The following is a 21,841-nucleotide window of genomic DNA, read 5'->3' as shown; positions in this document are numbered from 1 at the left end:
GCCATTTTGGCCGCCATCTTGTGTCCGCCATCTTGTGTCCGCCATCTTGGCTGCCATCTTGTGTCCGCCATCTTGTCCGCCATGTTGTCCGCCATTTTGGCCGCCATCTTGTCCGCCATCTTGTGTCCGCCATCTTGGCCGCCATCTTGGCCGCCATCTTGTCCGCCATCTTGGCCGCCATCTTGTGTCCGCCATCTTGCCCGCCATCTTGTCCGCCATCTTGTGTCCGCCATCTTGTCCGCCATTTTGGCCGCCATCTTGTCCGCCATCTTGTGTCCGCCATCTTGGCCGCCATCTTGGCCGCCATCTTGTGTCCGCCATCTTGTCCGCCATCTTGTGTCCGCCATCTTGGCCGCCATCTTGGCCGCCATCTTGGCCGCCATCTTGGCCGCCATCTTGTCCGCCATCTTGTCCGCCATTTTGGCCGCCATCTTGTCCGCCATCTTGTGTCCGCCATCTTGGCCGCCATCTTGTCCGCCATCTTGGCCGCCATCTTGTGTCCGCCATCTTGCCCGCCATCTTGTCCGCCATCTTGTGTCCGCCATCTTGTCCGCCATCTTGTGTCCGCCATCTTGTCCGCCATCTTCTCCGCCATCTTGGCCGCCATCTTGTCCGCCATCTTATGTCCGCCATCTTGTCCGCAATCTTGGCCGCCATCTTGGCCGCCATCTTGTCCGCCATCTTGTGTCCGCCATCTTGTCCGCCATCTTGGCCGCCATCTTGGCCGCCATCTTGTGTCCGCCATCTTGGCCGCCATCTTGTGTCCGCCATCTTGGCCGCCATCTTGTCCGCCATCTTGGCCACCATCTTGTCCGCCATCTTGGCCGCCATCTTGTCCGCCATCTTGTGTCCGCCATCTTGGCCACCATCTTGTCCGCCATCTTGTCCGCCATTTTGGCCGCCATCTTGTGTCCGCCATCTTGTGTCCGCCATCTTGGCCACCATCTTGTCCGCCATCTTGTGTCCGCCATCTTGGCCGCCATCTTGTCCGCCATCTTGGCCGCCATCTTGTCCGCCATCTTGTGTCCGCCATCTTGGCCGCCATCTTGGCCGCCATCTTGTCCGCCATCTTGGCCGCCATCTTGTCCGCCATCTTGTGTCCGCCATCTTATCCGCCATCTTGTGTCCGCCATCTTGTCCGCCATCTTGTGTCCGCCATCTTGTCCGCCATCTTGTCCGCCATCTTGTGTCCGCCATTTTGTGTCCGCCATCTTTTGTCCGCCATCTTGGCCGCCATCTTGTGTCCGCCATCTTGTGTCCGCCATCTTGTGTCCGCCATCTTGTCCGCCTTCTTGTCCGCCATCTTGGCCGCCATCTTGTCCGCCATCTTGGCCACCATCTTGTCCGCCATCTTGTGTCCGCCATCTTGTCCGCCATCTTGTGTCCGCCATCTTGGCAGCCATCTTGCCCGCCATCTTGTCCGCCATCTTGTACGCCATCTTGTGTCCGCCATCTTGTCCGCCATCTTGTGTCCGCCATCTTGGTCGCCATCTTGTCCGCCATCTTGTGTCCGCCATCTTAGCCGCCATCTTGTGTCCGCCATCTTGTGTCCGCCATCTTGTGTCCGCCATCTTGTCCGCCATCTTGTGTCCGCCATCTTGGCAGCCATCTTGCCCGCCATCTTGTCCGCCATCTTGTACGCCATCTTGTGTCCGCCATCTTGTCCGCCATCTTGTTCGCCATCTTATGTCCGCCATTTTGTCCGCCATCTTGGCCACCATCTTGTCCGCCATCTTGGCCGCCATCTTGTCCGCCATCTTGGCCACCATCTTGTCCGCCATCTTGGCCGCCATCTTGTCCGCCATCTTGTCCGCCATCTTGTCCGCCATCTTGCCGCCATCTTATGTCCGCCATCTTGTCCGCCATCTTGGCCGCCATCTTGTCCGCCATCTTGTCCGCCATCTTGTGTCCGCCATCTTGGCCGCCATCTTGTCCGCCATCTTGGCCACCATCTTGTCCGCCATCTTGGCCGCCATCTTGTCCGCCATCTTGTGTCCGCCATCTTGTGTCCGCCATCTTGTCCGCCATCTTGTCCGCCATCTTGGCCGCCATCTTGGCCACTATCTTGTCCGCCATCTTGTGTCCGCCATCTTGTCCGCCATCTTGTGTCCGCCATCTTGGCAGCCATCTTGCCCGCCATCTTGTCCGCCATCTTGTACGCCATCTTGTGTCCGCCATCTTGTCCGCCATCTTGTGTCCGCCATCTTGGTCGCCATCTTGTCCGCCATCTTGTGTCCGCCATCTTGTGTCCGCCATCTTAGCCGCCATCTTGTGTCCGCCATCTTGTGTCCGCCATCTTGTGTCCGCCATCTTGTCCGCCATCTTGTGTCCGCCATCTTGTCCGCCATCTTGTGTCCGCCATCTTGTCCGCCATCTTGGCAGCCATCTTGCCCGCCATCTTGTCCGCCATCTTGTACGCAATCTTGTGTCCGCCATCTTGTCCGCCATCTTGTTCGCCATCTTGTGTCCGCCATTTTGTCCGCCATCTTGGCCACCATCTTGTCCGCCATCTTGGCCGCCATCTTGTCCGCCATCTTGGCCACCATCTTGTCCGCCATCTTGGCCGCCATCTTGTCCGCCATCTTGTCCGCCATCTTGTCCGCCATCTTGCCGCCATCTTATGTCCGCCATCTTGTCCGCCATCTTGGCCGCCATCTTGTCCGCCATCTTGTCCGCCATCTTGTGTCCGCCATCTTGGCCGCCATCTTGTCCGCCATCTTGGCCACCATCTTGTCCGCCATCTTGGCCGCCATCTTGTTCGCCATCTTGTGTCCGCCATCTTGGCCGCCATCTTGTCCGCCATTTTGGCCGCCATCTTGTGTCCGCCATTTTGTGTCCGCCATCTTGTGTCCGCCATCTTGGCCGCCATCTTGTGTCCGCCATCTTGTGTCCGACATCTTGTCCGCCATCTTGTGTCCGCCATTTTGTGTCCGCCATCTTGTCCGCCATCTTGTGTCCGCCATCTTGTCCGCCATCTTGTGTCCGCCATCTTGTCCGCCATCTTGTCCGCCATCTTGGCCGCCATCTTGTCCGCCATCTTGGCCGCCATTTTTTGACCGCCATCTTGTGTCCGCCATCTTGGCCGCCATCTTGTGTCCGCCATCTTGTGTCCGCCATCTTGTGTCCGACATCTTGTCCGCCATCTTGTCCACCATCTTGGCCGCCATCTTGGCCGCCATCTTGGCAGCCATCTTGTCCGCCATCTTGGCCGCCATCTTGTGTCCGCCATCTTGTCCGCCATCTTGTGTCCGCCATCTTGTCCGCCATCTTGTCCGCCATCTTGTGTCCGCCATTTTGTGTCCGCCATCTTGTGTCCGCCATCTTGGCCGCCATCTTGTGTCCGCCATCTTGTGTCCGCCATCTTGTCCGCCTGCTTGTCCGCCATCTTGGCCGCCATCTTGTCCGCCATCTTGTCCGCCATCTTGGCCGCCATCTTGGCCGCCATCTTGGCCGCCATTTTGTCCGCCATCTTGTGTCCGCCATCTTGTCCGCCATCTTGTGTCCGCCATTTTGTGTCCGCCATCTTGTGTCCGCCATCTTGGCCGCCATCTTGTGTCCGCCATCTTGTGTCCGCCATCTTGTGTCCGACATCTTGTCCGCCATCTTGTCCACCATCTTGGCCGCCATCTTGGCCGCCATCTTGGCCGCCATCTTGTGTCCGCCATCTTGTCCGCCATCTTGTGTCCGCCATCTTGGCCATTATCTTGTCCGCCATCTTGGCCACCATCTTGTCCGCCATCTTGGCCGCCATCTTGTCCGCCATCTTGTGTCCGCCATCTTGTCCGCCATTTTCTCTACCATCTTGTCCGCCATCTTGTCCGCCATCTTGGCCACCATCTTGTCCGCCATCTTGTCCGCCATCTTGTCCGCCATCTTGGCCACCATCTTGTCCGCCATCTTGGCCGCCATCTTGACCGCCATCTTGTGTCCGCCATCGTGTCCGCCATCTTGTCCGCCATCTTGTCCGCCATCTTGGCCGCCATCTTGGCCACCATCTTGTCCGCCATCTTGTGTCCGCCATCTTGTCCGCCATCTTGTGTCCTCCATCTTGGCCGCCATCTTGTGTCCGCCATCTTGGCCGCCATCTCGTCGGCCATTTTGTGTCCGCCATCTTGTCCGCCATCTTGTGTCCGCCATCTTGTCCGCCATCTTGTCCGCCATCTTGTGTCCGCCATCTTGTGTCCGCCATCTTGGCCGCCATCTTGTGTCCGCCATCTTGTGTCCGCCATCTTGTCCGCCATCTTGTCCGCCATCTTGGCCACCATCTTGTCCGCTATCTTGTGTCCGCCATCTTGGCCGCCATCTTGTCCGCCATCTTGGCCGCCATTTTGTCCGCCATCTTGTGTCCGCCATCTTGGCCGCCATCTTGTGTCCGCCATCTTGTGTCCACCATCTTGTCCGCCATCTTGCCCGCCATCTTGGCCGCCATCTTGTCCGCCATCTTGTCCGCCATCTTATGTCCGCCATCTTGGCCGCCATCTTGTCCGCCATCTTGTCCGCCATCTTGGCCGCCATCTTGGCCGCCATCTTGTCCGCCATCTTGTCCGCCATCTTGGCCGCCATCTTGTGTCCGCCATCTTGTCCGCCATCTTGTCCGCCATCTTGGCCGCCATCTTGTGTCCGCCATCTTGGCCGCCATCTTGTCCGCCATCTTGGCCGCCATCTTGTCCGCCATCTTGTCCGCCATCTTGTCCGCCATCTTGTCCGCCATTTTGGCCGCCATCTTGTCCGCCATCTTGTGTCCGCCATCTTGTGTCCGCCATCTTGGCCGCCATCTTGGCCGCCATCTTGTCCGCCATCTTGTCCGCCATCTTGCCGCCATCTTGTGTCCGCCATCTTGTCCGCCATCTTGGCCGCCATCTTGTCCGCCATCTTGTGTCCGTCATCTTGTCCGCCATCTTGTCCGCCATCTTGTGTCCGCCATCTTGGCCGCCATCTTGGCCACCATCTTGTCCGCCATCTTGTGTCCGCCATCTTGTCCGCCATCTTGTGTCCGCCATCTTGGCCGCCATCTTGTCCGCCATCTTGTCCGCCATTTTGGCCGCCATCTTGTCCGCCATCTTGTGTCCGCCATCTTGTGTCCGCCATTTTGGCCGCCATCTTGTCCGCCATCTTGTCCGCCATTTTGGCCGCCATCTTGTCCGCCATCTTGTCCGCCATCTTGGCCGCCATCTTGGCCACCATCTTGTCCGCCATCTTGTGTCCGCCATCTTGTCCGCCATCTTGTGTCCGCCATCTTGGCCGCCATCTTGTCCGCCATCTTGGCCACCATCTTGTCCGCCATCTTGTGTCCGCCATCTTGTCCGTCATCTTGTGTCCGCCATCTTGGCCGCCATCTTGTCCGCCATCTTGTCCGCCATCTTGGCCGTCATCTTGTGTCCGCCATCTTGTGTCCGCCATCTTGGCCGCCATCTTTTCCGCCATCTTGTCCGCCATCTTGTCCGCCATCTTGTGTCCGCCATCTTGTCCGCCATCTTGGGCGCCATCTTGTGTCCGCCATCTTGGCCGCCATCTTGGCCGCCATCTTGTCCGCCATCTTGGCCGCCATCTTGTCCGCCATCTTGTGTCCGCCATCTTGTCCGCCATCTTGGCCGCCATCTTGTGTCCGCCATCTTGCGCGCCATCTTTTCGGCGGAAGGGGGGAGGGGGATGGAAGATGTCACCTCTTGAACAACATGCTCTCCTGGTATCGGAAATCTGAAAACAGCTGGTTTGTATGAAAAGTTAGTGTTTAAACATTGCATACCTTACGGCGGAAAATTGGTTGCAAATTTAGTGTATAAACATTGCATACCTTACGGCGGAAAATTGGTTGCAAAGTTAGTGTATAAACATTGCATACCTTACGGCGCAATACTAGGTGCTACCTCTTCCGTGGATGCTCTCCTGGTACTATAAATTCGGAAACTGGTAGTTTTCGAAGCAGTTTTCGGTGGTTTTCAAGCGAAATTGCTGTACTAGGTGCTACCTCTTCCGTGGATGCTCTCCTGGTACTATATATTCGGAAACTGGTAGTTTTCGAAGCAGTTTTCGGTGGTTTTCAAGCAAAATTGCTGTACTAGGTGCTACCTCTTCCGTGGATGCTCTCCTGGTACTATACATTCGGAAACTGGTAGTTTTCGAAGCAGTTTTTCGGTGGTTTTCAAGCAAAATTGCTGTACTAGGTGCTACCTCTTCCGTGGATGCTTTCTTAGTATCGGCAATCTGAAAACTGCTGGTTTGTATGGAATTTCGTACCAGCCCACGGAAAGTTTGAGTGAGATGAAGGATACTTTCCGTTTCATCCATCTTCCTTACACTAGCGATCGCTCTCACCGGTTTGATAGTATGCAATGCGTAACAGTGATGGGTAAAATTAACCCAAGCTGCGGGTGTCACCTCTTGAAAAACATGCTTTCCTCGGAAATCTGAAAACAATTGTGTTGTTCATCGCCTAAAACATCAACATGAGCGAAACAGGTTTCGAAGAAATTTCTCTGATTGTTACCGTAAAGTAAACCGATTGAAAACTGTACCTTAGGCGAAAACTCGTAGAAGGCGTTGGACTAATCAGGAATCGTACATGTACGTAAATCGTAGAAAATGTGATCCAAGTAGTGGCGTTATGGTTCTCCTTAGTGCATACAAACGTTTATATATAGACTAGCTTACTGGGTCCGTGTACAGGGTAACGCAACAGAACGCTGAGGTGTACGCAAAGGAGCTTTCTTTCCGAGACTTTGCTGGTGTTGTTAAATCATGTTTGAAGTACACCTCCCTAACACCAATTTTGCCGTAGCAAAATTATAGGCCCCCCTTTAAAAATTCCGCCCTGGGCCTTCAAGGGGATTGATCCTCCACTGCGAACAGCATGTATTCCGCAACAACAGATAGAATTAAGTAAATAAACTCATTACCAAACGGTGAGAAAAAAATTGTGAGAAGAAAATCTCATCACCCGCAGTGTACTCACTATGAGCGAGTACTATTCCGTACAGGGTGACTCCCAATGGTTGCGAAACTTAGTATGCATCCATTTGATGGACCCCATGCCGCCCCACTACTTTGTTCCGCCGTACCCCACGTAACACATCGAATGCAAACCTTGAGGAAGGAAAAGAAGTTTGAATCTCTTTGACGAATTGTGAATGAGTCAAGCGTATAAGCGTAACACGCTTTAAAGACCGTGGCTCCATTCATAACCGAAGCCGGTGACGAACCAAACGGCGGTGACCTCGGAGGAAAAGGAAATGAGCAGCTCAAATGTGACCTGAACCATGGTCAAGTTCAATAGCAAGAGACCGGCAGGAGGTTTTGTTTCTTTTTATTTGCAAACTGTAGTCTGTGCAGACTGTAGTCCATTGAAAAAAAAATACTTTTTTGAAGTTAAAGTTTAAGTTAAATTATTTTAATTTGTTAATATTAAACTTTGGTTCTACAGCTAAAAAGTGTTCATTTTTCAAGAAATGTTTAATTTTCAGACTACTGCGATAGTGGATGTGACGATTAGCCCACATCAGCTATCGGCGAAGCAAAACTATTCCTAAACGCACTTTAATAGGACAAAATCATTCTACCAAAACAACGAACGAACGAACACTAATTTTCGGAACAATTAAAACAAACCCGGAGCAAATGACCGGGTGCGTAGCATGAAAATCGCTCTGTACCGGGGTGAACCCACCCATAAACGGGCTAGTCATTGGTGGTTACAGTACACCCGCTACATCATGCTTCCCGGTGCAGTACTGTGTGCGGTTTGTCTTCTGCTGCCGGCTGGCGGAAGCGCAATTCCCACGCCACCGTTACTACCGTTCTCCAGGCCATTGGTTCCATCGCGCATCGACAAGGCCACTTCCGAGTTGAGCCACGGTGGTCTACAGCGGATCAAGCGCAGCCTGGACCTGGGTGACATACTGAAGACGATCGGCGTTGGGGTAGATGTCGGTGGACCTCAGCTGGGCTTCAATGCACCGAACGTTACGCTCGACACACCGATCGGTACGATCGGGAGTCTGGGCATAAATTGCCGCAACCGACGGGACGATGGTGGCGGACGGAGGGGCGAGGCCGAATCGCTCGAAACGAGCGGGGAAGGGCGGAAGGGCCTGGCGATAAACTTCTCGCTCTGAGCTGAGGCTGAGATCATGTGCAACTGAGCCTATGCATGTGTGGTGTGTTTTTGGTGTTGCTTGCTTTTACGCGGTCTGTTGTTCCTACGGAAGCAGGTTTTGATTTTGGGATGTAAAATAAAAGTGCACCGATTGTTTGTTTTTTTTTTCGATTCCCTTTTCTTTGCAACAATCTGATTGAATCGTTGCGATACTTTGCACTCGTCAGTTCTAAATTATATTTGTAAATGGAAGCAACATGGAATGACTTCTGATGTTATGACTATTTCTAATAAAGTTAAAGAACTATTTTAACAACACTATCTAGGATTCTTGCTTGTAATGTATTCTCGAAATTATATCATATAATTCTCAATTTCTAAAGAGTTTACTTCAGAGTTTCTGAAGGTTATGGCGACAAAAGTACTAACCGTCAATAAACAAACGTGATTAAGTAACGAAACATGCATAAACAAAACGCACCTCCCAGCCAAGAATAGCATACAAACACAACACTCACTGTGCGCACTATTCCCAAGCTTCCCAAGTTCCCTACGAAAGGGCTCGCGCAATCATTGCGACATCACCGAAGTGGGTGTATTTTTTGGTACAGTAGTACCCCCCAAAAAACTAGTTCGAGATGAATCAACCGGCCGTTCGTTGTGCATGTGTATTTGTGGGTACGGTCTTTCCCACCATTAAGGTCGGCGGCCCTGGGAGTTGTTGTCTTTCGCTGCCCGCAAACGACAGACAGACCGACCGGTGGCCATAGTGTGACCTTGCGGACAGCGAATTGTTTCGCGAGATTGTTTCCGCCGGGCGCTGTGGCGTCCCCACACCGTATCGATCCCGCACGCGTTTGGACAAACCCCTGTATCCCTTCTCCACAAACGATCGAGACGAAATTTCCTCCCAGCATCATTGCTGGCGTATAAAAAGATCTTGCAACCGAACGAGTCACGTTATCCAGCGATCGTCTCGTGACAGAGAAACACGGGTGTGCACAGTTTTGTATTAACAGTTGGAACGGTGACTTCCATACGCAGAATGAAGATCCAGATTGTGCTGTGTGTTGTGTTGGCGGTTCTTGCCTGCATCGTGTCAGGAGCGGAGGAAACGGCAGCGGACCGTAGCAAGCGCCACGATTATCTGGGCTTCGGCGGTGGATATGGGGGATACGGTCACGGATATCCGGGCTTCGGATACGGCGGACATGGACATGGATATCCGGGCATCGGCGGAGGCTACGGACTGTACGGTGGTCATGGATACGGAGGTTATGGCGGCCATGGGTTTGGGCATGGTCACGGTTACGGCGGACATGGCTATGGAGGTTATGGCGGATATGGATACGGTCACGGTCACGGTCACGGTGGTTATCCCGGTTTCGGTGGTGGATTCTTCGGCTAAAACAACGCTGTGCAAGTGAACGGCACAGGTTCGAACTGCAGGGCAGATTTCATACGGACGAACAGATCGGACTCATCGACTCAGTTACAGCCAAATATGCCAAAATGTGTTATGTTGTTTGTTAAAATTAAAACAGCCCTGTAAAGAAAGTGAGCAGTAGAGTGCTGTGGATAATGCAGGAGAAGGAGAAATGGACAGTTTGAAATAAAAAAAAAAGAAACAAAACGATACATCAAATGCGCAGTGTTAATACTCACGAAATCTTTCGCAAACTACAAATGTCCGTGATTCATCGTGTTAACCCATACTTTACGAATAAAAACTCGTTCCTGTAACACTGATACTTTCCTTTCTTGTGTACCTGTTCGCCTTGGACAAAGGTCGCTATTTTAAAGATTATTCGTACACCAATTTCAGGTTCGTTACATAAAGGGCAGTTAAAACCACCCATACTATCTACATTCAGCCTCACAGATGTGGTATTAGATGTTATTCGAATTGAACTGAATCTCCCAAAATACAGCAATACGATCAGTTCATCCTGGCAAAGGCAATCATGTGTAAAACTAAGCAAGAACCACAATTCTTTCATAGATGCACGAACGTTTTGTTAATTGATACCAGTAAATTTTAATTGCATTTATTTACTCAACACTGTATAGGCTCATTATTGTCTAGAGAATCTCGAAAATAAAGAACGATACGATCAAAATCTACTATTATGAGTTCACTGCATTGACTGGTGCGCAATGAAAAGCAAACGAAGGCAAAAAATAAAATGGAGAAAAATTTATTATCCTTCTTCTTCTAGTAAGTTAAGAGATACATGCTAATAACGATCGCAGTTCGTACACTTTCATCTAAACGATAAAGAGTTTTGCATTCATTGTAGTGCGCGGTAGTACGTAGCCTTTAAGTGTGGATGAACCGTCATCCGGGATCTTAGGTAATTTGTTTGTTAGTGTCTAAACTTCTTTTTGAGGTAATTATCTCTACCCAACCAATTGACGGATCGCTAGGTACGGATCGAAGATAAGCAGCAGAGACGGGGCACGCGCGAAGTGTACTTGCATCAATACCCCCCGGAAGGGATCGTAATTTGCTCTATTTACAACAGTGGCAACAGAAGCTGCGCGACTAAACATGGTTTCATTGATTAATAAACAATTACACACACAAAACGGTCTCCAGTACGGGCTAGCGAATCAGAATCGACCCTTATACGAGCCGGCTGATTTGTAGACGCCATGTTAGACCAAATTATAGTTGTCGCGACTTAATAAACCGCTTGTCCATCTTTCACGATTGTGATTGATGGATTTTGGTAGATTATATCCGTCGTAACGGGAGGTGGGAGAGATAAGGACTGGGAAAGCACTGGGTATTCTCATGTTACACCTTACTTATTGGCCGCGATTTGCTTCATACGGTTCAGAGCGCTTCCCGCCTTGAACCATTCGATCTGCTGTTCGTTGAACGAGTGGTTCAGCTTAATCTTGTCTACCTTACCGTCGGTCTTGATCTCACAGTCCACCTGCTTGCCTGGGGCAAAGTTGTTCAGTCCCAGGATCGAGATCTTCGAGTGCGGTTGGATCTAGAATGGGAAACAACATGTTTACACAACACTTTCATTCACTTCCATCCTGCAGCGTACCTTGTCGTAGTCGGCGGGGTTAGCAAAGGTCAGCGGCAGCAGACCCTGCTTCTTGAGGTTCGTTTCGTGAATTCGGGCGAATGACTTAGTAATGATGGCGCGGCCACCCAAATGGCGTGGTTCCAGTGCAGCGTGCTCGCGGGATGAGCCCTCACCGTAGTTCTCGTCACCAACGGCAACCCACCTGATACCCTTGGCCTTGTAGAAACGGGCAACATCCGGAACGCCAGCCCATTCGCCCGTCACCTGGTTCTTGATTTTATTCATTTCGTTGTTTTCGATGTTGGTGGCACTGGTGCAAAAAAAAAAACAATAGCCAAGACATAATTAATAAATTGCTACCTCCCGGCCGCAGAATATTTCTAAACCATACCCGATGAACATGTTGTTGGAGATGTTATCCAAATGGCCACGGTACTTCAGCCAGGGTCCGGCAGCGGAGATGTGGTCGGTGGTACACTTGCCCTTAACCTTAATCAGCACGGTCATTTCGCTCATATCCTTACCGTTCCACACATCAAACGGCTCCAGCAGCTGAAGACGCTGGCTCTTAGGGTCCACATCAACCTTCACCCCAGAACCATCCTGTACGGTAGACGAGGGAGAAATGAAGAAAAAACAAGCCATTAGAACCTTGACCCACATAACACCTTTCCAATCGAGCGCGTTTCTATCGGAGAGGCGTTATGGCACATGCCATCATACGCTACACCATCAACGACTGATAAGATAAGCAATCTGCCACGCGTTTTGTAGTGAAGTAAAGTGAAGTGGAGTAGAAAGTGAGGGTGGCCTGAAGGCGTCTGCGTAATGTAAGGACTTTGGACGACGCAATCACGTGGCACTCCGTATAGTGTGTGTCTTCCCGTACACTTACCGATGGTGGTGCTTCGTAAGTGTCCATGCCAGGGTCGAATCCCTTCTGCGGGAGCTCATCACCGAACGGCGATTCCAGCTTGAACTTCTTACCATCGGCACCGGTCAGTTCATCGGTCAGTGGGTTGAAGTTCAAAGTACCAGCAATGGACAGAGCCGTCACCAGTTCTGGGCTGTTTAAAACAAAAAAATGTTAAATTGTATTTAACAAATATTCACCAAGAATTATAAAGCGATTCACTGACCTCGTTACGAAGCAATGCGTAGCCGGGTTGGCATCGTTACGACCGGTGAAGTTACGGTTGTACGACGTCACGATCGTGTTCTTTTCGCCCTTCTTCACATCCTGACGATCCCACTGGCCGATGCAGGGTCCGCAAGCGTTTGCCAGCACGGTGCCACCGAACTCCTTGAACGTCTTCGCAATACCATCCCGCTCGATCGTGGCACGGATCTGTTCCGATCCGGGCGTTACGTTGAACGGAATTTTCGACTTCAGACCGTGCTTCATCGCATTCTTGGCGATCGAAGCGCAACGGCCCATATCCTCGTACGACGAGTTCGTGCACGAACCAATCAAACCGACGCGGATGTCCATCGGGTATCCGTTCTTCTTCGCGTTCGCACCCAGCTTGCTGATCGGGTGGGCCAGATCCGGTGTGAACGGTCCGTTGATATGCGGTTCCAGCTTGTCCAGGTTGATCTCGATCACCTGATCGTACTTGGCACCGGAGTCAGCGGTCAATACGCTCTTCTGGTACTTGCCAGCTTCAGCGGCAATCGCGGAACGACCGGTCGATGCCAGATAATCTGCCATGCGCTTGTTGAAGGGGAAGACCGACGTGGTAGCTCCAATTTCAGCACCCATGTTACAGATGGTAGCCATTCCAGTGCACGAGATCGAATCCACACCATTGCCCATGTACTCGACGATCGCACCAGTACCGCCCTTTACCGTCAGAATGTCGGCCACCTTCAGAATAACGTCCTTTGGTGAAGTCCAGCCGCTAATCTTGCCCGTCAAGTGCACACCGATTACGTTCGGGCACTTCAATTCCCACGGGATATTGGCCATTACATCGACGGCATCAGCACCACCCACACCGATACACAGTCCACCGAGACCGCCACCGTTTGGTGTGTGCGAATCCGTACCGATCATCAACAGACCCGGGAAGGCGTAGTTCTCCAGAATAATCTGATGGATGATACCCGATCCTGGTTTCCAGAAACCAACACCATACTTGGCGCCCGCCGTCGACAGGAACTTGTACACTTCCGCGTTGATGTCCTTTGCACGGGCCAAATCCTTCTCACCACCGATCTGTGCCTCAATCAAATGATCGCAGTGGATGGTGGATGGGACGGCGACCTTCGGCAGCCCCGAGGAGATGAACTGCAGCATAGCCATCTGTGCGGTAGCATCCTGCATCGCCACACGATCCGGTCGCAGGCGCAGGTACGAAACACCACGCTGGATATCCTGGTGGGCCGGATCATCCAGATGCGAGTAGAGCACCTTCTCGCTGAGGGTGAGAGGACGTCCGAGACGCTTCTTCACCACCTCGAGGTTCTTCTGCAGCTTCTCGTACGGCAGGTACACAGTCTGGTCGAACTTGGACAGAGCGACCTTGGAAGCGGCGGCACATGATGCATGGAACTGGCGCTGCTGTGCATCGACGGCATACCGGGCAACCTTGCGGGCCTATTTTTGAGGAAAGCCAAGAAAAAAGAAAGTAAATCATTTTGTAACAAGCCAAAAGAGTAGTACCACTATCAACCGGAATTGCAAAACAAACAAAGCCAGGCTAAATTGTTGATAAGCATAATCAGCATTCAATGCAGTAAAAACAAAAATATTCCTAGCGTAGTCTAATGAGTGATCTGTTTGAGTACGATCTTGTTTGACGGGTGCTTTTCGCTCGCCGTTTCCCGTGCCGAAGCATCCAGAAGCGATACGTGATCGATGCAAATTGCAAACATCCGCCGAACTAGGGGAAGTCACCGCGAGCAGCAGTGTGATGGAGGAAAGGTAAACAAAAATAGAAAATACACCAGGCCGAGGTAGGCTGTGGGAGAAACTTTGATCCTCAGCCGACACACGTGATATGACCGAGAAATTTGCGGCTGAGTTTTGGGGAGGTCGTTCCGTAACGTGCAAATGAACGTAAATAAACATCCAAGTAGGAAGAATGGGCTTGAGCTTTTTTCTGGTACTCGCGATTGCAGCTCTGTTCCGATGACATTCCACAAGGACGATGGCCTTGAACTGGCATTCGAAATACGCCGCATTCATTAATCGCGGCAAAGGCCGGTTTTTTTGTTGTTCTTTTCAATCGCTGTTATCATTTCTACAAAAACGGAGCAAACGTCACAAGGTGTCACAAGCTGGAAAAAAAGCTTGAATGAGACTGTAAAGAAAGAGGCTAAAGAAGCTCCAGTCTAGCCTACTATAGTTTCTGTTATCACGAGAACGGTGGCACTCAATCACATAAGCCTTCGCTAAACCGGACCGCGATGATAAAATAAGAACACCTACACTCGTTTGACGAGGGTCGGAGCGAAGGAAGGGGAGGGACGGGAGCTTAAATTAAAGTTCCAACGCGGCGCCATTTAAACTTCTTGGAAACGGATATAGCACACGTTTTCACATCCACCGCATCACAACTTCACAAATTCTCCCGTCGTCGCAAAAGCCGGCCTGATGTGATGACTGTGTGCGCCTTGGGAAAAGGGGTGCGAGACAAAAAAACACCCTCGATTGCAAAGAGCTCGAATTTTCTCTTAGTCGGATCGATTATCTAACCAACCAATTGTCGCGAGGACAATTTTCTCGGCCAATGTTCTACTTTTCGCAAACCACACGCACATACTAGAGGTCGAACCACACAGCTATATTGCGTTGGAATGCAGTGTCCTTGCCAGCTATCCTTTAAGTATTTTTTTGGATAAATGTCCTACAGTTGGCCATCCTCACTACCATACCTGTACGTTCAGCAGACGGGAATACTGCACCATCGTTGCACACTACACTGGAAATACGCGTACGGGAAAAATAAGATGCGTGTGTACGTCGTTTAAAGCACCACCTACGGCAAACACCAACGGTCGGAACAATCGGTACTCTTCAGCCTTCTCAGCTGGAAGATGAACTGTTGAATGGAAAACGGAAAGGTTTAGCGAAACGATTGCGGCCCGCCGTCGTCGTCGGGAAAGACCGTGTGAAATTTGTAATGTTACCTAACCAACCCGGGAGAGAATTGAATGAGAATAATTTTGATAGCCCGTTTTCCGCGAATGTCAGATGTAAAGTTGATTGTAAGCAGGAGGCTGGACCGCGAAGCGATACTTTTGACATTTGGTATCAGAACAGATTGAGCATTGGAATGACGCGCGATGAAATGTCAAACAATTAGCTAATGGCTCAGACACACGTTTCTCGAAGAATGTTGTACACACATATTTTTTTACTGAAAATATTCAGCGCCGTATCTCCCTTATTCGGGTGCTGTGGGTTCATTTCTTCCCACGAGATCAAAAAAAAATATCTTATCGGGTAGATTCGATCGGGAGCACATATATCCGGCACAATAGACACGCAACATGAGACAACTGGGCCTGGGAGCTTCAACACGTTGTTATGCGACCTTTTTCGTCTGTACAAGTGGTATACCTGCGTGTGCGCTACAAATCCTTAGCATTGCAATGTAAAGTGGCTTAGAAGATGATGGCCGGGAACTGCAGTGTTGAAAATATAAACAAACAGTCGACCGCCGTTTTGCTTTTATAATCATTTCGTTTGGCGTTTGAAGCGTGTAATTGTCAAATTCTGAGGCTGAGCGATCTCTCACCTCGCTCGAGCTCTCAGCATGTGTCTGGGCCACTTGTGTCAAACAATTTTTCAATATGGCGACCAGAAAACGACATGAGCTAACCGGGCTGTATAGATATTTCGGTATTGGCATTTGGCACTGTCAACAAAACTGTACGCACTTTGTTTACAATGATGCCGACGGATTAGTTTCGGGAGGAAAAATACATTTTTAAGCAATTGCTTCGCGTACGTTCATCGATAAGGAAAACTCTACCTTACTCAGCAATGGTGAATGTTATGAAAGGCGTGCTAGTTGAGTGGTAAGACCAGTTGTTGTAGAGTAGCAATTCCATTCTCAGCATCGTTTCTTTCTTTCGCTCAGTGATCCTGCTATGAAACAGTTCCTGCTACACCTGGACGAAACGCAATCACTCGGGAAAAAGTTCATCATCCAAGATTTGGACGAAAAGCACCTCTTCATTTCGGTCGAAATCGTCGAAGTACTGCAGGCCCGCGTTGACGATTTGATGGATCGCATCAGTTTTCCGCTGCACGAGAAGGACGCTTAAATTAACATACCAGCCCCACCGTAATTCGCTCGTAGTACCCCCTCAAAATGGCAGGACGTGAATCGGGACGCATCCGGGAGGCGGATAAAAAGCGCACCCTGGACGATGCTGCACGCCAGCGACGTGCCCGTAAGGCGCTGGAAGCACTGGAGCAGGATAACTTCCACGAAGATCCGCACGCCGACTTGGTAATGTCGAAAAAGGTGCCCAAGTTTAGTGACAATCTGGATGGTAGTGGGCCGAGCAGGAAAAAGAACCGCCGCACGAAGGGGGCCGAGTACTATCGGGCAAAGTATCGTAAAACGTTCCCCCAGCTGTTGGACGAAGAGAAACAGCAACGACCAGATCCGCCGAACTACTTCAGTGCGTCCGCACCACCTTCCCGCCTGCCAGAACGACACTTTTGTGCGGTTTGTGGCTTTCCATCCAGTTACACGTGTACCGCCTGCGGGACGAGATATTGTTGTGTGCGTTGTCTGGGTACGCATCAGGACACTCGGTGTCTGAAGTGGACCGCTTAGACTGCAGGGGTGTTAATAATGGATGATGGAAATTAAATTGAATAAAACGTGAATTTATCGCCCCAATAGGAACCCATAACAAATCCTTACTTAGCTTATCATGGCACCTTTCGCGTTAATAGGAACTGAGGCAAGAGTACGGACTCTGTATCCGTTTGTCATCGAAACAGCAGGAACGAAGAAGGTTTCCTTTTGATGATGTTTATTTAGAGCATCCTAAATATGACATAAAAATTATTGAATTGTCTAACGGGGTACACTTTTTCAGCTGTTTCAGCTCAATCGCATTCCGGCCCTGTCCTGGCGCTCACTCCCTCAATAGTGCAGTGTATGTGTGTGCGGCGACACGTACTTTGAAGACTTATACACGAGTTTATATATCATATATATTTGTCGATATACTTGAACAGAAAAGAACTCCGATTAAACACGCTCCTCAGCCGAGTCCGATCAAACAAACATTGTAACATTGCGATTAAATCTTAAATCCTTCCCACCGCTACTCATGCCCATTCTTTACAATTTCCTAACTAAGCGCGACATTAAACATGGTTCGAATTCTTCCATTTACCATCCGATTTCGTCCCTCTTACTGTGTGGTGTACAACATGCAGTGACAGTTTGCTGAAATTGCGTCCATCATTTACACGGCTTTTTGTTTTTGCTAATAGTGTAGGTAATATATTTGGGGAGATGTTTATCTGTTTTCTTCCTACGAAACGCCCATCGATTGATTAAACGGTTTTCGGTAATCTCGGAAACGGTAATCTCGTTTCGAACGCGGTCACCATCCATCGCCAGTGTGCAGTACAAAAAGTGGTCTACGATCCAGGGCTGCGCCGGTGGCCCGGGAACGTTTCATAAAATACAAAAACCCGATTCGCACACATTTCGTTTCATGTGGTCGTTTTACCGGGCTTGAAGCGGAAATTTTAATTCTACTATTCCAGGAAGGTATTCACTATAGATTTAGCTACGCATTACGGCTACGGTCTCATTTTTTTCTTCTTCTATATATAATACTTAATCGATTTCGATTTTCCCTTTATCCGTTTTTCCAACACCGAACCAACGATCGACAATGCATGTGAAGTTGGCCAGTCAATAAACGGACACACGCAACAATAGGAACCAACGCATATCATCATTGTCGCGGTCGATTAAGCTACTAAATTTGCGCGGTTTCCACCCAAAACAAAAAAGAGAAAAGTGCACCAAATTCGCGCAAAAGAATCGTGGTCACACTACAAAACCGACTCCCCACATACGGAAACTGCTCGCTACAGTGGAGCACGAGAAGTAGCAAAAAAGGGTAAAACGGACAAATTTTATTGTATTCGGACGACAAAGTAAAAGAAAAACGCAACAAAAATGCTGGGATGGAAAATAGACACGTGGGTGTATAATTTATCACCCGGCATCCCAGGCTATCGGAGCGAAATAATCCGGATGGATAAGCACCCACGAACAATCCGGTTACGCCGGGATAAGCTTCCGCCTCTCGCCGTCATTCATACCGTCAACGTCCCAGGAAGCAGATAAATGAGTTTAATAAAAACTTTAAAGAATGAACCACACCATAACACCAAACACCAACCGATGGGGGTGCGATGTGTGTCACCCATCGCCCCGAACCGGTAACCTTTGTGGGAAGTGACACTTACAGGAGTTGTGTGCTATTGAACTGCTATTGAACAGCTCTTGCCGGCTTATTCATGCCGGATGCCGATGAATGCATGCAAAAAGCACAGACCACAGATCCAAATGCCTCACCCGACCGGAATGTGGTTGATTAATCGCTCAATGTAAGTGGTTGGAACATTAAAGTTTACATGCCAATTGCATAACGGATGACTTTAATTACTAACAAAGGTTTAAGGTAACGAAAACAGCAGGACATTGCTAAAATAGCTAACCAAATCAACCACTTGCATTTCGTCGGTTAGGTTGGCAATTAGGTTGCATTTCGTCGAAACTTTCCGAACTGTTGGAGTGAAAACGGAAACAAACAATAGAAATAGCATATTAAATTACATGCGTACCAGTTGTGGCGGCATTCGTTTGCATTTTCCCTTTACCAATTTTTCCCCATGTTTGTCATATTTTTGTTACCGATTTTTGTTTTTTGTTTTGTTTTCCGAGTTGAGGAAATCCTTACGCTGGAATGCACGGCAGTCTGCCACCATTTTGCTCGCGGTGCCCCTACTATTTTATATTTGTTTTTTAAAGTGGAAAATATGTCCACTGCCATGCTTTGATTTGCTAGTTTTTCTTCTTCCCCTTTTTTGTTGCTCCATTCCTTGAAACATATTAACAAACACGCAAACACATGGACACAAAACGTGGCGCTTGTCCGCTCGTCGACTATCGAATTGAATTGTTTGCGCTCGTTATATGCTGCTTTATTTCGTTCGGTTCCGTTTGCATTATGGCGGTGGTTCTCCGTTTTTTTTTATTCTTCATCCCCATTGTGTGTTTGTTTCATGTTTTTTTTTTTTTGTTACTTTCTCTTCTTTCCCGTGCATTGTACGGGGGTGTTGCTGATATGTTTATAATGTACACGTGTTCGAGGCTTTTTCACTTGTTATTCTCCACCCTGCGCAAAACCTGTTTTGTTTGTTCCGCGATGCGCTTTTTGCTTATCCTTTTTCAGGTTTTCCTCTGTTTGTGTGTTGTTTTCTTTCTTCTTTTTTGTTCCTTTTTTACAGTATGTTTTTCTCTCCTTCATGTGATACATTTATTTTGTTACGCATTTCCCGGTTTTTGTTTTCTTTTCGAGCACGAGCATGCAACCGGTTCCAGTACCCTCGTCCGCAAAATTGAACAAGTGAAACGGTAAACGTGACCGGTTTTTTTATGAGTTTCCCGCTCTAATTAACCAACGAACGTGTACGCGGTCCCCATCAGCCGGGACATTTCACACTATTAACGGCTTGATTTTCACGTACGCCTCTCGTTTGTGTCCTCTATCTCTGTCGCGCGGTTATTTTGTTCATTTGTATATATTTAAATTATTGGCAATTTCTTCGTTTGTTTGTTCACTCGTTTGTTTTTCCGTAAATAACGTTTAATTGGTCCTATGGTTACGAGAGCATTTTGAAACGTCCAGTTTTATATGTTTTTTTTTACCCCACAGCTACCCCCCGGATGGCTAAAATGCACTGTTGTTCCTTTCCTGGTTTTCGGGTGGACTTTGAAGTTTTGCGGATCCCCTTTAACATCAGTTCGAGCTGTTTTCTTCCACCTTCGCACGGCTCGTCATCGAATTTCAATTTCAAAAGTGAGCGGTTCATGAAATTACAAACCCGGAAATGTAGCAACCGAGCTAATTTTGATGCATTATTTACTGTCCACTGGCGCATGATTGTGTGCCGAGCTGTGCCGATTGGTGGTTGGTATCAGCATTAGCGCAATCAGTATTTGCGGTGTGAAAAACGGGTAATTAGAACAGTAATTCGGAAAATTGCAACTGCAGCGTTAATTTGGGTGAAGATTAGGGCTTGGGGGAGCAGTGGAGGATCAATCCCTTTGGTGGCCCAGGGCGGAATTTTTAAAGGGAGGCCTATAATTTTGCTACGGCAAAATTGGTGTTAGGGAGGTGTACTTGAAACATGATTTAACAACACCAGCAAAGTCTCGGAAAGAAAGCTCCCTTGCGTACACCTCAAAGTTCTGCTCCGTAGCCCTCTAAATGGGCCTAGTAAGCTAGTCTCTATACATAAATTTTCGTAAGAAACACTATAACGCGTAACGCTTAAAATATAAAATTATATATTTTTGTAAATAAAAAATAATAGATAACTGTTTCGACAACTTCAAGGATTCCGAATGTCTTAATCCGCCATTGAGTGCATCAACCATAAATTGGGAAGAACAAAGAAAAGGTAGAAATTATGTATTATAAATGACAGTCCAATTCTTCTGTTCCATCCCTCACAAATACTCAACTGGTAATAGAGGATATCGTATTATTTTTGTAAACGATTGCGAAATATATTTAACCTTCCGTTCGTTAATAAACGAATTTCCATGTTGCACTAGTTGCATATCAACTTTCATTATTTCGGTAAAAAATTGAAAGCTTTCCTTACTCTTCAACATTTTCCATACTGTTGTGTTGCGAAAGTGCAATCCTGCCGGTGATGCTTCGCCGATGATTGGAGCATGTTATCCAGCATCATCCCTTAGCCCACTACCATTTTCCGGGAACCGCCCAAACGACCGCGTTTGCATGGTAATGAGCATTCGTGGGGGAGATTTTTCGCACCAAACACAATTCATCACCACCATGCCTTCGCGTGGTGGTTCTTTTTTCGAGGCAGTGCAACATTGTGCACGCAAAGTGCTTCCCGGCCAGCAGTTGGAGAACATTGCAAACAAATTGATAATAAATTTCCCTCCAGACGAAATCGTACACCACACCACTAGCGCGAGGAGTTAGTGTACCGAATCACCAACTGTTTGCATATTGCCGTCCACCGCCCGGCCGGCCTGCAAATATGGTGCATCCGTGAAGCCGAACCGATGGACGTGCAGATGGGTAAACGTTGGTTGCATTTTTATTTCCCCATCACGCCCGCCAGTGCCAACAATGAAATTAAGCTCAGTTTTCAATGTGTGTTGGATAAGCTGCCCTACAAACATGCTCGAACCCGGAAGCCCCGGGAAATGTAGCCCGAGCGGAGAATTAACGGTCCAATATCGTGAGGTTATAATTGAATGTATGATTTCATTATTGTTTTTTTTTCCGGCCGAAACCCCTGCCGGGAGTTTTCCCTACGCTACCATTGCAAAGTCACTTCCCGTGAATGTTTCTGTGTTTGCCACACGCCATTTTCTTCACGCTACGTGCGAACGGCAATGGTATTTACAATCGACTTGCAACCCACATCACATCGATCGGGGTG

The 21,841-nt window shown here is 49.1% G+C and overlaps 4 protein-coding genes across 4 annotated transcripts; 3 read left to right on the top strand and 1 right to left on the bottom strand.

Annotated features, from left to right (window-relative positions):
- Window positions 1–9,137: 9,137 nt before the first annotated feature.
- On the top strand, window positions 9,138–9,500 carry LOC128305348 (neuropeptide-like protein 31). The gene has a single exon (XM_053042737.1). The coding sequence runs from the start codon at window positions 9,138–9,140 to the stop codon at window positions 9,498–9,500; it is 363 nt and encodes a 120-aa protein (XP_052898697.1).
- Window positions 9,501–10,274: 774 nt separating this feature from the next.
- On the bottom strand, window positions 10,275–15,325 carry LOC128303520 (probable aconitate hydratase, mitochondrial). Its single transcript, XM_053040499.1, has 7 exons — window positions 15,271–15,325; window positions 15,016–15,182; window positions 12,276–13,735; window positions 12,032–12,203; window positions 11,528–11,739; window positions 11,155–11,446; window positions 10,275–11,094 (listed from the first exon to the last, which is right to left on the bottom strand). The coding sequence occupies exons 2-7, from the start codon at window positions 15,046–15,048 to the stop codon at window positions 10,900–10,902; spliced, it is 2,364 nt and encodes a 787-aa protein (XP_052896459.1). The 5' UTR covers window positions 15,049–15,182; window positions 15,271–15,325; the 3' UTR covers window positions 10,275–10,899.
- A 696-nt stretch (window positions 15,326–16,021) lies between these two features.
- Window positions 16,022–16,413, top strand: LOC128301499 (general transcription factor IIH subunit 5). Its single transcript, XM_053038017.1, has 2 exons — window positions 16,022–16,164; window positions 16,227–16,413. The coding sequence occupies exons 1-2, from the start codon at window positions 16,130–16,132 to the stop codon at window positions 16,411–16,413; spliced, it is 222 nt and encodes a 73-aa protein (XP_052893977.1). The 5' UTR covers window positions 16,022–16,129.
- Window positions 16,414–16,460: 47 nt separating this feature from the next.
- Window positions 16,461–17,377, top strand: LOC128301498 (zinc finger HIT domain-containing protein 1). The gene has a single exon (XM_053038016.1). It carries the CDS (start codon window positions 16,461–16,463, stop codon window positions 16,932–16,934), a length of 474 nt encoding a protein of 157 aa, XP_052893976.1. The 3' UTR covers window positions 16,935–17,377.
- The last annotated feature ends 4,464 nt before the right edge of the window (window positions 17,378–21,841 follow it).

Source organism: Anopheles moucheti, chromosome 3 (genome assembly GCF_943734755.1).
Source record: "Anopheles moucheti chromosome 3, idAnoMoucSN_F20_07, whole genome shotgun sequence".
NCBI lineage: Eukaryota > Metazoa > Arthropoda > Insecta > Diptera > Culicidae > Anopheles > Anopheles moucheti.
This window is presented reverse-complemented; position numbering and strand designations above follow the sequence as displayed.

Coding starts and splice junctions, on each gene's coding strand:
- LOC128301499 (XM_053038017.1), top strand. CDS start 16,130: ATGGTGAATGTTATGAAAGGCGTGCTAGTTGAGTG. Junction 16,165..16,226: donor AAAGGCGTGCTAGTTGAGTG/GTAAGACCAGTT, acceptor TCTTTCGCTCAG/TGATCCTGCTATGAAACAGT.
- LOC128301498 (XM_053038016.1), top strand. CDS start 16,461: ATGGCAGGACGTGAATCGGGACGCATCCGGGAGGCGGATAAAAAGCGC.
- LOC128303520 (XM_053040499.1), bottom strand. CDS start 15,048: ATGGTGCAGTATTCCCGTCTGCTGAACGTACAG. Junction 12,204..12,275: donor ACGCATTGCTTCGTAACGAG/GTCAGTGAATCG, acceptor TGTTTTAAACAG/CCCAGAACTGGTGACGGCTC. Junction 11,095..11,154: donor ACCCCGCCGACTACGACAAG/GTACGCTGCAGG, acceptor TTCCCATTCTAG/ATCCAACCGCACTCGAAGAT.
- LOC128305348 (XM_053042737.1), top strand. CDS start 9,138: ATGAAGATCCAGATTGTGCTGTGTGTTGTGTTGGCGGTTCTTGCCTGC.